Source organism: Geotrypetes seraphini, chromosome 12 (assembly GCF_902459505.1).
Source record: "Geotrypetes seraphini chromosome 12, aGeoSer1.1, whole genome shotgun sequence".
NCBI lineage: Eukaryota > Metazoa > Chordata > Amphibia > Gymnophiona > Dermophiidae > Geotrypetes > Geotrypetes seraphini.
In genome coordinates, this window is record NC_047095.1 from 76,553,664 (window position 1) to 76,568,368 (window position 14,705).

Genomic DNA, 14,705 nt, shown 5'->3' on the forward strand with positions numbered 1-14,705 from the left:
GAAAGTAAATTAGCAGGTAAGAACCTAATTTCTCCTTCTTTAGCACTCTCCAGACCAGTAGAGGTTAACTTTACGATTGGGACGTACCAAAGCAGTCCCTCTCACGGGCGGGACCCCCGAAGGGCCGATACCAGAACACGCTCACCGAACACCGCGTCCCGACGCGCCTGAACATCTACCCGATAATGCCGAACAAATGAATGCAAGGAGGACCAAACCGCAGCCTTACAAATATCCACCGGAGGCACGAGCGACGACTCAGCCCAAGAAGCCGCCTGACCCCTAGTGGAATGAGCCTTGAGAAACTCCGGAACCGGCTTCTGACTCAGAAGATAAGCGGAAGCAATCATCTCCTTGATCCAACGCGCAATAGTAGCCTTAGAAGCGCCAGCCCCCCGACGAGGACCCGCCAGAAGCACAAAGAGATGATCGGAGCTCCTAAAATCCCGGGTCCGCTGCACATAAGCATGGAGGACCCGACCGACATCCAACTTGCGCAGCTGTCGTTGCTCAGAAGAACCCTCCCGACTACCCAAGACCGGGAGGACCACCGATTGATTGACATGAAAAGGAGAAACTACCTTCGGCAGAAAGGAAGGAACAGGCCGCAAAACAACCCGCTCCTTCGAAAACTCCAGGAAGGGAGCCCTACAAGAGAAAGCCTGTAGCTCAGACACCCGTCTAGCGGAAGTAATGGCCACCAAAAAGACCGACTTCAGCGTAAGGTCCTTCAACGAACAGCCATCCAACGGCTCGAAAGGAGGGCGCACTAGAACAGAAAGAACCAGATTGAGATCCCAAGAGGGAATCGAGGGCCTTATGGGAGGCCTGATCAACTTGGCCGCCCTAAGAAAGCGAATCACATCAGGAATGGCTGACAACCGCTGACCTGTCACCAGCCCCCGAAAAGCCGACAGGGCCGCCAGATGAACCCGAAGAGAAGACCAGGCCAGGCCCCTATCCAGGCCATCCTGCAAAAACTCTAGAATGTTAGGCAGAGAAGCGCGAAAGGAGACCACTCCCCGCGCTCGGCACCATTCCTCAAAAAGACGCCAAACCCGTACATAAGCCCGAGAGGTAGAAAGCCTCCGGGACCCCAAAAGTGTAGAGATCACCTTGTCGGAATATCCCTTCTTACTCAGGCGGCCCCTTTCAAGAGCCAAGCCGTAAGACAAAAGGGAGACGGGTCGAACATGGGAATGGGACCCTGCGTCAGAAGATCGCACTCGAGAGGCAGAGGAAGAGGATCCGCCACCAGATGCCTCACCAGATCCGCATACCACGGACGACGAGGCCAATCCGGAGCCACCAAGACCACCAGCCCCGGATGGCGAACAATGCGAAGCAGTACTCTGCCCACTAATGGCCAAGGAGGGAACACATACAACAGCCCCTCCGTTGGCCACGGTTGGACCAGAGCATCCAGACCCTCGGCCAGACCGTCCCTGCGACGACTGAAGAAGCGGGGTACTTTGGCGTTGCCACTTGTAGCCATCAGATCCATCAGGGGCTGCCCCCAAGCACGCACTAGCAACTGAAACGCCTCGGCGCCGAGACACCACTCTCCCGGATCCAAGAAGTGACGACTGAGGAAGTCCGCCTGAACGTTTTCTACCCCGGCAATGTGAGAGGCCGAGAGGTCCAGAAGATGCGACTCCGCCCAAACCATGAGCCGAGCCGCCTCCTGCGCCACCAGAGTGCTCTTGGTGCCCCCCTGACGATTGACATAAGCCACCGCCGTGGCATTGTCTGACAGGACTCTGACCGACTTGCCCAACAAAAGGGAGTGGAAAGCCAACAGCGCCAGCCGGACCGCCCTGGTCTCCAACACGTTGATCGACCAGGAGGCCTCCTCCGTGGACCAGGTTCCCTGAGCTGAGTGACCCAGACACTGGGCCCCCCAACCCAGGAGACTCGCATCCGTAAGGAGCACCGTCCACTGCGGAAGATCCAGACCCACCCCCTGAACTAGGTGAGGGGTCCGGAGCCACCAACGCAGACTGCAGCGCGCCAAGCCTCGCAGGGGAACCGGAACATCCATCCCGTGCCTCTGGGGAGACCACCTCCGGAGCAGAGCATACTGGAGAGGACGCATGTGGGCCCGCGCCCACCTCACCACGTCCAGGGACGCCGCCATCGACCCCAGGACCTGGAGGAAATCTCGCGCCCGAGGACACCGGGACGCCAAAAGCAGGCGAATCTGAGACTGCAATTTGCTCACCCGGGCCTCTGGGAGGAAGACCTTCCCCAAGGAGGTGTCGAACAGCACCCCGAGGTACTCCAGACGCTGAGCCGGAACCAACCGACTCTTGGAAAGGTTGACCACCCAGCCCAGCGACCGGAGAAACTCCACCACCCGAGCCGTAACCCGGGAGCTTTCCTGCAACGACTTGGCCCGAATTAACCAGTCGTCCAGGTAGGGGTGTACCAGGATGCCCTCCGACCGCAAGGCTGCCGCGACGACCACCATCACCTTGGTGAACGTCCGGGGAGCCGTGGCCAGCCCAAAGGGAAGCGCACAGAACTGATAGTGCCGACCCAAGATCGCAAAGCGCAGGAAACGCTGATGAGAGGCCCGAATAGGAACATGCAAGTAGGCCTCCGTCAGATCGAGAGAAGTGAGAAACTCCCCCGGCTGAACCGCCAGAATGACCGACCGCAGCGTTTCCATACGGAAAGAGGGAACCTTGAGAGCCCTGTTGACCCCTTTCAAATCGAGGATGGGCCGAAAAGTCCCCTCCTTCTTGGGCACCACAAAGTAAATGGAGTACCTGCCCGTGCCCCACTCCGGGGGGGGCACTGGAACTACTGCCCTGAGATCTAGCAAGGGTCTGGCGAAAAGCCTGCGTCTTCCCCGGAGTCTGACACGGAGAAGCGAGGAAAAAATCCGGCAGAGAGCGGGCGAACTCCAGGGCATAACCGTCCCGCACCACCTCCAGGACCCACTGATCGGACGTGATCTCGGCCCATCTGGGAAAAAAGTCGCGCAGCCGGGCCCCCACCGGAACCAAGGGGGGCGCCGGCAAGGCGTCATTGTGCAGGACGGGAAGCGGGGGAACCGGCGGAGGGGTTCCCTGCCCCCCGACGGGCCCCCCGAAAGGGCTGCATGCGCTGGAAGAACCGACCCCGGGAAAACCCCGGAGACTGGAAAGAAGCAGCCCCACGCCCAGGGCGATACTTGCGAAATTCCCGCAAACGCCCCCGGGCCGCACCACCCCGAGACGCCGGGCGGGCACGGTCCTCCGGCAAACGGGGAACTTTCGAGTCCGACAGAGTCTGAATCAACTTATCCAAGTCCTCTCCAAATAAAAACGACCCCCGAAAGGGAAATTTAGTAAGCTTAGCTTTGGACGCAGCATCCGCCGCCCAAGCGCGCAGCCACAACACACGCCTTGCGGCCACGCCAAAAGCCATGGACATAGCCGAGATCCGCACCAAGTCATACAGAGCATCCGAGAGGAATGAGGCAGCCATCTCAATCTTCGCTACCTCCTGATCCACCAGAGACCAGTCGTCAGACTCTCGATCCAAGACCCGCTCCGCCCACCGAAACACGGCGCGAGCGACCAGTCCCCCACAAATAGCCGCCTGGACCCCAAAGGCAGAGACTTGAAAATTTTGCTTAAGGATGGTCTCCAATTTGCGCTCCTCAGAGTCCCGCAAGGCAGAACCGCCCTCAACAGGCACGGTATGCCGCTTGGAAATAGCCGAGACCACCGCATCCACGACTGGCGAAGCTAACGTAGCCCGATCCCCTTCAGGAATGGGATACAGGCGAGCCATGCTGCGCGCCAGCCGAAACGGCGTCTCCGGCGTTTTCCACTGCTCAAGAATAATATCCCGAATATCCTGATGCATAGGAAAAGAGCGGGAAACGGAACGGATCCCTCGTAACAGAGGGTCCCCCACACGCGGAGTCTCCGGCGGCGCGTCCTCAAAACGCAAAGCCGAAGAAACCTGTTGAATAAGGTCAGGCAGCTCATCTCTCTGAAAAAGGCGCACCACGGACGCCTCGTCACTGGAGAACGGGAAACCCGACAACCCGCCGCCAGCTTCCGTCCCCTCCAGAGGGTCCTGGAATTCCTCAGAAGGGTCCAGGTCCTCCTCCAGACCGACACGTTCCTCCGACCACAAATCCTCGTCCCACGACACCCGTGGACGCTTGGACAAGAGAGGCGGCGGAGGGGACGTCACGTCAGACGAGAGAGGCAAAGCCGCAGGGAGCGCGGAGGAAACCCCACCCCCCGAGACCCCCTGGGCGCAACCGGGACCCCCAGCCGCCTGAAAATAGGCTTTGCATAATGAAAAGAAAAAATCAGGGGAAAAACCCCCCGAGGGTCCCAAGGGACTCCCTGCCACAGCAGGGGACCCAGCAGAAACCTGCCCCTGCTTAGCCAAAACAGGGGGAAGGTCACCTGAGGTGGAAGACAAAATGGAGGGGCCAGACAGAGAAGATGGCGTCTTTCCCGCCAAAACAGCTCCCTCCATAGCCTGCAGCGGCTGAGAGACCTGAATAGTCTCAGCCGCTAAAACAGGCAAGCCGGCATCAGCTGTCAAAATATCAGCTGAGAGGGAATCCTCTAAAACCCGACCGTCGGCGGCTCGGGGAATCCCTCCGTGGGCGGACGGAGAAGACCGGGCTTCTCCACCGTTCCCTGCCGACTCGCGAGGCACCATCGGCGGGGAGCTCTGGGCGCCTGCAGCCGCTGCCGACGGAGCTCCTCCACCGCACCGGCCTGAACACCGCTTGCACAGGCCGGCCGCGAGTGCCTCGCGTCTGGAGCACAATGAGCACTTTTTCCCTTTAGAAGTGCTCATTGCTCCATACGCGACCTAGCTGTAAAAAAGTGCCGGTTAGTTGAAAAAATACAGTAAAATACAGTTTTCTTAAAGGGATACAACCCTCCAGACCAGCACTACCTCAGGATTTTTTTTTTTTTTTTACAGAACAGACTCCACAGGCTCTCGAAGCAATATGCCTTGCTTGATTTAGGGGGCAAGGCTTACTGCTGAGGCTCCTCTAAAAAAATATGGGGAGGTGGAGGAAGTGGGGGGAGGGACCCCGCTCGTGACCCGCCGGGTTTGACACCCCCGAGGTCGGACGAACCCCCAAACAGAGTCCGTCCAAGCTCCGTCCGGCTAAAAACAGGGACAATAAACCTCTAAACAAATTCCAACAGCCCTACCAAGGGAGATGGGTACAGATCACTCAACACCTGCTGGAGACTGAAAGAAGACTGGGGGAAATAGAGAGGAGGGGCTAGGATATACTGTCCCAAAGTTTTGTTTTCAGTCTCCACCTGCTGGTCATGATTAGATATATACCCAATCGTAAAGTTAACCTTTACTGGTCTGGAGAGTGCTAAAGAATAGCCTGCATTATCTTTAAGAGTGGACTAACATGACTGCTACACCATTTCTCTCCATATATTCGGAGACCAAGACAAGTTATCAGTACACTATACTCTCTAGTGACTTCACAACTGAACTGTGACTTGGAAGACAGGGTGGACTGAGTTGTTCTTATCTACCAACATCCAAGTCTCTATGAGCAGCATCAATGACAAGAGTTGCCTTGCCCCCCCCCCCTGCTAAGGAGAAATTAGGTTCTTACCTGCTAATTTACTTTTTTTAGCCTCTCCAGACCAGCATAGGACCCCACCCTATCTATTGTCGTGTTGTTCTTATGGTTGCTGTGCGTACAGATTTTGGTTTTTCTGTGGGTTCTTGTATTTTTCTAAGGCCAGGGAATATAGAAGAACAGCGGCTGTGGCTCGGCTGGCATAGCTGGTGAGCTATTAGCCAGACTGTAGGAATAGGGAAAGGCACCTATTATGTACTATTCCAGAGTTTTGTTTCAGTCTCCACCTGCTGGTCATGATGAGATATAACCTGCTTGTAAGATTAACCTATGCCAGTCTGGAGAGTTGCTAAGGAAAGTTCCTTTGCTCTGATCATTCATGCTTCAGAAGCTCCCTTTGAATTCACAAATACAGAATCTTCCCTCCACTAGTACCTGCAGTGTGCTGGTGGATCCAGTGCCTTCCTTGTTACCAAGCAGAGTGTGAAAATTCATGGTGTTATCCTTTCGTTCCAAGGAAGCAGAGGCCTTCAGTGGCTCTTCTGAAAGGAGAACATAAGAACATAATCAATGAAGGTCCATCAAGCCCAGAAGCCTGTTTCAGTAGTGGCCAAATCAGGTCACAAGTACCAGGCAAGATCCCAAGAATGCAACAGATTTTATGCTACTTATCCTAGAAACAAGCAGTGGATTTTCCCAAGTTTATCTTAATAATGACTTATATATTTTTATTTTATGAAACTATCTAAACCTTTTTAAACCCTAAGCTAAGCTGTAATTTTCAGTCCATGCCAATACATTGGTTTGCCATGGTTATACAAAACTTCAGAAATTACTTATTTCTGCAGCACTGTACATTAAACACATAAGAGACAATCCCTGATCGATAGACAATCTAATCAAAACAGACAAATGGGACAAATAGGGATTAGTGAATTTCTCACAGAAGGAATGATAAAACAGACATTGGTAAGAGTTAAGAGTTAAAGCAGCCTCAAAAAAGTTGGCCTACATTACAGATGGTTGGCCTACATTACAGATGGTTGGCAGTCTGATCGTGAATCATTATAGACGCTTTTTGTATTATGAATCAACTTTATTACATTAATGTGGTGTTAGCAGATTTGACGCAAGTAGTCTTGTGTAAACTACAGAATACGGCGATTACTGGGTGGTTGCTGAGGGGAAGGGAGTTCATAAGTATGATCATGTCACCCACTGCATCTGCTGGAAAACATATGTGAAAATGTCACCAAGATTTCCTTGCTCCAAAGTATTCCATCCATTTCTTTGTATGAAAGGAGGCAAAGAGAAGGGGCACAAAATTCTGCATGGGTATCCTGAGTAAATTGCTTGAATTATTGCTCCCTCTGGGGATAATTTCATAAATCAGTTTTCACATGGAAAGCATGTTTTATATTGACAGAACACACAAACAGAGGCAAATATCTACCACAACATACCTAACAAAAAACCCAAAAGACAGAACACTCCAAGATGAAGATGTTTGGTTTATTAATAACTAACACCCAACGTGGTCACTTTTCACCCTCAGGCTGCATGAGGGTAAAAACTATAAAAGAAAACAATCACAATAAAAATCAAATTAAATACTGGTAACGGAACATAACTATATATAAGAAAATTAGGAACACGTAGGAACATGCTTCAGCATACTTACATACACGGGACTTTAGTGTAAAACAAAGTGAAAAATGTGCTCACAAATGGTGAATAAAAAGCACAAAGCAGATAGTTGCCATGCTTAGGTGATGCACATAAGAAGTGAATTACATTTGATATTACAGAACTGATAATACATACGGTCCAGAACATACGAGATACTAGCGACTGTGAAAGTAGAAGAACCATTACAAATATTACATATTAATTGTACAAGGCAACCTACCTGCAGGGGAAACCAGTAACACAACCCCTGCTACTTAGCCCTTCCAATCCACAAAGCCTAGATAAAAGAAGAAATGGGCCTGACATCAAATTGGGACTGTACTATCGTCCACCTGGACAAACAGAAGCAAAAGACAAAGAGCTGGAAGCGGAACTAAGGCGGGAATGCAAGAACGGAAATGTCATGGTAATGGGTGACTTCAACTACCCTGGGATAAACTGGAATATCGGAAACTCAAACAACGCAAGGGAAATGGAATTCCTAGAGGCTGTGCGGGACTGCTTCATGGAACAGCTCGTCAAGGAACCAATGAGAGGGAATGCGACTCTAGACCTACTACTCAACGGGCTGGGGGGACCTGCAAAGGAAGTGGAAGTAATAGGACCACTAGGAAACAGCGATCACAACATGATCCAGTACAAACTAGAAGTAGGAACATCAAAAGGGAAGAGAACCACAGCAACAACGCTCAACTTCAAGAAGGGGAACTACAACGCTATGAGAGCAATGGTAAGAAAGAAACTCAGGGAAGGCTCGGGAAAAGCAAAGACCGTGGAGCAAGCTTGGTCCCTGTTCCAAGGCATGATACAGGAAGCACAGAACCTGTACATCCCCAGATTTAGAAAAGGGTGCAAAAAGAATCGAACAAAACACCCGGTGTGGATAAGCAATGCAGTGAGGGCAGCGATACAGGACAAGAAACTATCGTTCCAGAAGTGGAAAAAGGACAAAACTGAGGAAAACAGGAAGGAGCACAGGGAACACCAAAAAGAATGTCACCAAGTGGTCAAGAAAGCAAAAAGAGAATACGAAGAGAGACTGGCCAAGGAAACACGAAATTTCAAATCTTTCTTTAGATATATTAAAGGGAAGCAACCGGCGAGGGAAGCAGTGGGACCGTTAGATGATGGAGACATAAAAGGAGCGATAAGGGGGGAAAAGGAGGTGGCTAACAGATTAAACATGTTCTTCTCGTCAGTCTTCACAAGCGAGGACACATCCAATATACCGGAATCCGAAAAAATCTTTAACGGAGACCCAGAGGAAAGGCTTTCAACATTAGAAGTAAGCCTCAAAGATGTACTCCGGCAGATAGACAGATTGAAAACAGACAAATCCCCAGGCTCGGACGGGATCCACCCAAGGGTATTAAAGGAACTGAAAACCGAAATAGCAGAAATACTCCAAAGAGTTTGCAACCTGTCCTTAGCAACAGGAGTAATCCCGGAGGATTGGAAAATAGCAAATGTTACACCTATCTTCAAAAAGAGATCGAGAGGAGATCCAGGAAACTACAGACCAGTGAGTTTGACTTCAGTGCCAGGCAAGATGGTAGAAGCAATGATAAAAGACAGTATCTGTGAGCATATAGAAAGAAATGGGCTAATGAAAGCGAGCCAACATGGCTTCTGCAAAGGAAGATCATGCCAAACGAACTTACTATACTTCTTCGAAGGGATAAACAGCCAGATGGACAAAGGGGACCCCACTGATATCATATATCTTGACTTTCAAAAAGCCTTTGACAAGGTACCTCATGAGCAGCTACTTAAGAAACTGTGGAACCACGGGGTGGGAGGGGACGTACATAGATGGGTTAAACACTGGTTGGCAGGTAGAAAGCAGAGGGTTGCAGTGAAGGGCCACTACTCAGGCTGGAGAAGGGTAACGAGCGGTGTCCCTCAGGGGTCTGTGCTCAGGCTGCTGCTATTCAATGTGTTTATAAATGACCTGGAAGTGGGGACAAAGTGCGAAGTTATAAAGTTTGCAGATGACACTAAACTCTGTAGCAAGGTTTAAACTGTAGGGGGATGTGAAGAACTACAAACAGACCTGACAACATTGGAGGAGTGGGCGAATAAATGGCAGATGAACTTCAATATAGAGAAATGCAAGGTCATGCATATATGGAAAAAGAACCCGATGTTCAGCTACAAAATGGGGGGGTTGGCTCTGAGGGAAAGTAACCTTGAAAAGGACTTGGGAGTGTTGGTGGATACAACAATGAAACCAACGGCACAATGCGCGGCAGCCTCAAAGAAAGCAAACAGAATGTTGGGTACTATCAAGAAGGGTATTACAACAAGAACGAAAGAAGTCATCCTGCTGTTGTATCAGGCAATGGTGCGCCTGCACCTGGAGAACTGTGTCCAGTATTGGTCACCGTACCTTAAGAAGGATATGGCAATACTTGAGAGGGTCCAGAGGAGAGCAACACAAATGATTAAGGGCATGGAAAACCTTTCATACACTGAAAGACTGGAGAGACTGGGGCTCTTCTCCCTGGAAAAGTGGAGACTCAGAGGAGACATGATAGAGACTTACAAGATTATGAAGGGCATAGAGAGAGTAGAGAGGGACAGATTCTTCAAACTTTCAAAACATAAAAGAACAAGAGGGCATTCGGAAAAGTTGAAAGGGGACAGATTCAAAACGAATGCTAGGAAGTTTTTCTTTACCCAGTGTGTGGTGGACACCTGGAATGCGCTTCCAGAGGGCATAATAGGGCAGAGTACGGTACTGGGGTTCAAGAAAGGATTAGACAATTTCCTGCTGGATAAAGGGATAGAGGGGTATAGATAAAGGATTACTGCACAGGGCCTGGACCTGTTGGGCCGCCGCGTGAGCGGACTGCTGGGCACGATGGACCTCAGGTCTGACCCAGTGGAGGCATTGCTTATGTTCTTATAAACATGTGACTTAAAAACTACATAACTGACTCAAAATCAGACCAAGAAACTCCAAAACAAAATGACTCTAGAATTAAAAGGTGAGACTGACAAATCACTTTGTCTTCATTCAAAATAACAGCATTTTCCTGCTCTCAGAACAAAGAACTCCTACCTTAACAAATCTAGTAATAAACTCGATCTCATACCCCATTCAACCCACACTAAAACTTCTGGGAGTACTAATTGACAGAGGCTGTACCATGCAACCACAAATCAACAAAGTAATAAAAGCATCATTCGTGACCATGAGAAATCTAAGACAAATCCGAAAATTCTTCGACAGGAAACAATTCCTACTTTTGGTACAATCTCTTATCCTTGGACTAATAGATTACTGCAACATACTATACCTCCCATGCCCAGCGACCATGATAAAACAATTACAAACAATACAAAATACAGCCCTAAGACTCATCTACTCATTGAAAAAATATGACCACATCACAGAAGCATACCATGACTCACACTGGCTCCCAATACAAGTAAGAGTACACTTAGAACATAAGAATTGCCATCTCCAAATCAGACCCTGGGTCCATCAAGTCCGGTGATGGCGAAGGACGAAAGAAGACTTGAGGCGGTCCAGAGGAGGGCGACGAAAATGATAACATAAGAACATAAGCAATGCCTCTCCTGGGTCAGACCTGAGGTCCATCATGCCCAGAAGTCCGCTCACGCGGCGGCACAACAGGTCCAGGACCTGTGCAGTAATCCTCTATTTATACCCTTTTATCCCCTTTTCCAGCAGGAAATTGTCCAATCCTTTCTTAAACCCCAGTACTGTACTCTGCCCTATTACGCCCTCTGGAAGCGCATTCCAGTAGTCCACTACTCGTTGGGTAAAGAAGAACTTCCTAGCATTCGTTTTGAATCTGTCCCCTTTCAACTTTTCCGAGTGCCCTCTTGTTCTTTTATTTTTAGAAAGTTTGAAGAATCTGTCCCTCTCTACTCTCTCTATGCCCTTCATGATCTTATAAGTCTCTATCATATCCCCTCTAAGTCTCCTCTTCTCCAGGGAAAAGAGACCCAGTTTTTCCAATCTCTCAGCGTATGAAAGGTTTTCCATCCCTTTTATCAGACGTGTCGCTCTCCTCTGAACCCTCTCGAGTAACGCCATGTCCTTCTTAAGGTACGGCGACCAATATTGGACGCAGTATTCCAGATGCGGGCGCACCATCGCCCGATACAACGGCAGGATAACTTCTTTTGTCCTGGTTGTAATACCTTTCTTGATTATACCTAGCATTCTATTTGCGGCTTCATTGTCATGTCCACCATTATGCTTTCGAGGAGGTCGATAGTATTAGAGGGGTGGAGCCTTGATAAAGCGGTTCCCGCGAAACATGTCGGCTATTTCACCCTGCATGCTAAATGACAGCTCTAAATAGAGACAACCATATAAAAGCTAAATGAAATAAAATTAATTTATATCATAAACTATAGAAAGTTATAAGAATTGAAATATTTAAAGCTCTTGAAAAAATGAAAAATTAGAAAAATTAGACCCAGTGACGATTTGCCATGTAAAGCTCAGAACAATGAGACGTTTGAGTTCTGAGTGGTGACGCTGAGGGCCTAATAATAACTATCTGAACAGGTCGCTAGTTGAAATAAGGAAGAAGTTCCTATTTCTACCAAACTGGTCTCAAGGGAGATGTGCATCTAATTTACCCTTACTCGTATCCCTCTATGCCACTCTTAATAATAATAATAACTTTATTCTTCTATACCACCACAATCTTGCGACTTCTAGGTGGTTTACAATCAAGATAGCTGGTCATTCAGCGAAATACAATATGCAGATAATCTTGCGACTTCTAGGCGGTTTATAATCAAGATAGCGGGACATTCAGCGAAATACAATATGCAGATAATCAGAGGAAATACAGAGAGCAGAGACTTTAAGAAGGCAAGAATATAGAAATACAATTTTCTGAGCAAGAGTATAAGATGTACATTTTGGTAGGTAATGTCCGACAGGACCTGTTTGGAATAAATAACAACGAAAAATTACGATAAGATGAAGATAACAGTTTATATGTATCACAGTACCGTGAAATTCAGGTGGGCTAAGGAGGGGGGGGTAAAGATAGGGGGTAGGGGGGGGGAACCGTTATTGGGGAGAGAGAGGGGAGAGCGGGTCAATTGTTTAGGTATTTTAGGAACAGGTATGTTTTTAAGCGTTTCCTAAATTCCCCGTAGGTAGTGGGCGAAAGCAGTTGATCTAGGTCTTTACCCCATAGGGCTGTTTGGTGAGAGAGAAGGTGTTCATGGTGTTTTTTCAGTTTGCAACCTCTAACTGGAGGGGAAATGAATTTTGAGTGTGTGTTTCTCTTGTGTTTGTTATTAGAAAATGAGAAAAGGTCCGTTATGTACTTGGGAGTAAGTCCATATAGTACTTTGAAGCAGAGGCAGGCGAATTTAAACTTTACTCGGGCTTCCGTTGGTAGCCAGTGCAGCTGCCGATAGTAAGGTGTCACGTGGTCGAATTTCTTCAGCCCGAAGATAAGTCTGACCGCAGCATTTTGCATTATTTGAAGACGTCTCATATTCATAAGAACATAAGAAATGGCTTCGCCGGATCAGACTCTAGGTCCATCCAGTCCGGCGACCCGCACCCGCGGAGGCCAAGCCAGGTGTTCCCTGCTGAGAAACCTTGTTTACTCGTATCCCCCAATGTGATTTGCAAGTAGGTGTGCATCCAACTTGCTCTTGAATCCCAGAATGCTGGTCTCCATCACGACCTCCTCAAGGAGAGCGTTCCAAGCATCCACCACTCGTTGTGCGAAACAGAACTTCCTAATATTTGTCCTGGGCCTGGTGCCCCACAGTTTCAGTCCATGACCTCTTGTCCGAGTCACATTTGACAATGTGAATAACGATGTTTCTTGCTCTATTTTGTCAAATCCTTTTAGTATTTTAAAAGTCTCTATCATGTCTCCTCGCAGTCTTCTCTTCTCGAGGGTGAACAATCCTAGTTTTCCGAGGCGTTCTTTGTAGCTCAAATTCTCGATACCTTTAACTAGCTTCATGGCTTGCCTTTGCACCCTCTCCAGTAGGGTTATATCCTTCTTTAGGTAGGGAGACCAGTGTTGAACACAGTACTCCAAGTGTGGTCTGACCATTGCTCTGTAAAGCGGCATTATGATGTCCGCCGATCTACTTGTGATTCCCTTCTTTATCATGCTCAACATCCTATTTGCTTTCTTTGCTGCCGCTGCGCATTGAGCTGATGGCTTCAGGGTCCTGTCTATCAGTACCCCCAGGTCCCTTTCTTGTTCGGTCTTGCCCAGTGTCACACCTAACATTTTATATTCATGTTCCTTGTTTTTCTTACCCAGGTGCATCACTTTGCATTTTTCTCTGTTAAACTTCATCTGCCACTTTTCTGCCCATTTCTCTAGCTGGTTCAAATCTCTCTGAAGTTCTTCTCTGTCCTTTTGTGTCCCAACTACCCGACATAGTTTTGTGTCGTCCGCAAACTTGATTAAATTACTTGTTGTTTCATCTTCTAGGTCGTTTATGAAGATATTGAACAAGATGGGCCCAAGAACTGATCCCTGGGGTACACCGTTCGTTACCTCTTCCCAGTCCGAGAACTTCCCATTTATGCCCACCCTCTGCAATCTGTTTTCTAACCATTTGCCTATCCATCTTAGTATATCTCCTTCTATTCCATGGCTTTGTGAGATTGCTGGATAGGTGATGTTGCAGTAGTTGAGTTGACTCAGTACGAGGGATTGCACTAGGATTCTGAATGCTGACATATCGAAGTATGATTTAATGGATCTGAGTTTCCAGAGAGTAAGAAAACCCTTTCGGAATAGGGAGTCCACTTGTTCCTTCATAGTTAGGCATTGGTCTAGAGTAACACCTAATATCTTCATGGTGGGCTGGATAGGGTAATTGAGTTTATTGATGCATAGTGGGGTTTTATTGTCAAGCGGGTGAGGGGAGGCAACGAAGAATTTTGTTTTTTCTGGGTTGAGTTTGAGCTTGAAATCTGTCATCCATTGTTCCATCTCATTTATGGCATCAGATGCCTTGGGAATGGTTTCCGAGATAGAGTTGGCAAATGGGATGATGATCGTAAAGTCATCTGCGTAGCTGAATAATTTTATTCCCAGTTGGGTTAGTTTCACACCTAATGAGGACATGTAGATATTGAAAAGCAGTGGGGAAAGCGGTGACCCTTGTGGCACTCCGGATGAGTTGCTCCAGGTATCGGAGTGATCGTTGTTAAAGCGTACCTGGTAAGAACAGGATGTGAGGAAGCCATGAAACCAGTTCAGTACCTCAGCTCTGATACCAATGGCGTCTAAGCATTGCAGCATTTTCTCATGGTCTACCAGATCGAATGCAGAGCTCATGTCGAATTGCATGATCAGGGCGTTGAGGCCCCTGCTAAACAATAGGCGCAAATAGTCTAAGATAGCAGCGATTACTGTCTCCGTACTGAATAGAGTCTGAAGCCGGATTGAGT

The 14,705-nt window shown here is 48.6% G+C and overlaps 1 protein-coding gene across 4 annotated transcripts in view; it reads right to left on the minus strand.

The window, feature by feature from the left end:
• The window catches only part of SZT2 (SZT2 subunit of KICSTOR complex), a 523,775-nt gene that overhangs the window by 346,374 nt on the left and 162,696 nt on the right, over positions 1–14,705 (minus strand). For all 4 annotated transcript variants that reach the window (XM_033916162.1, XM_033916160.1, XM_033916161.1 and 1 more), the window contains one exon: positions 6,017–6,123. In XM_033916162.1, coding sequence (XP_033772053.1) covers positions 6,017–6,123 — 107 coding nt within the window. The remainder of the gene's footprint in view (positions 1–6,016; positions 6,124–14,705) is intronic.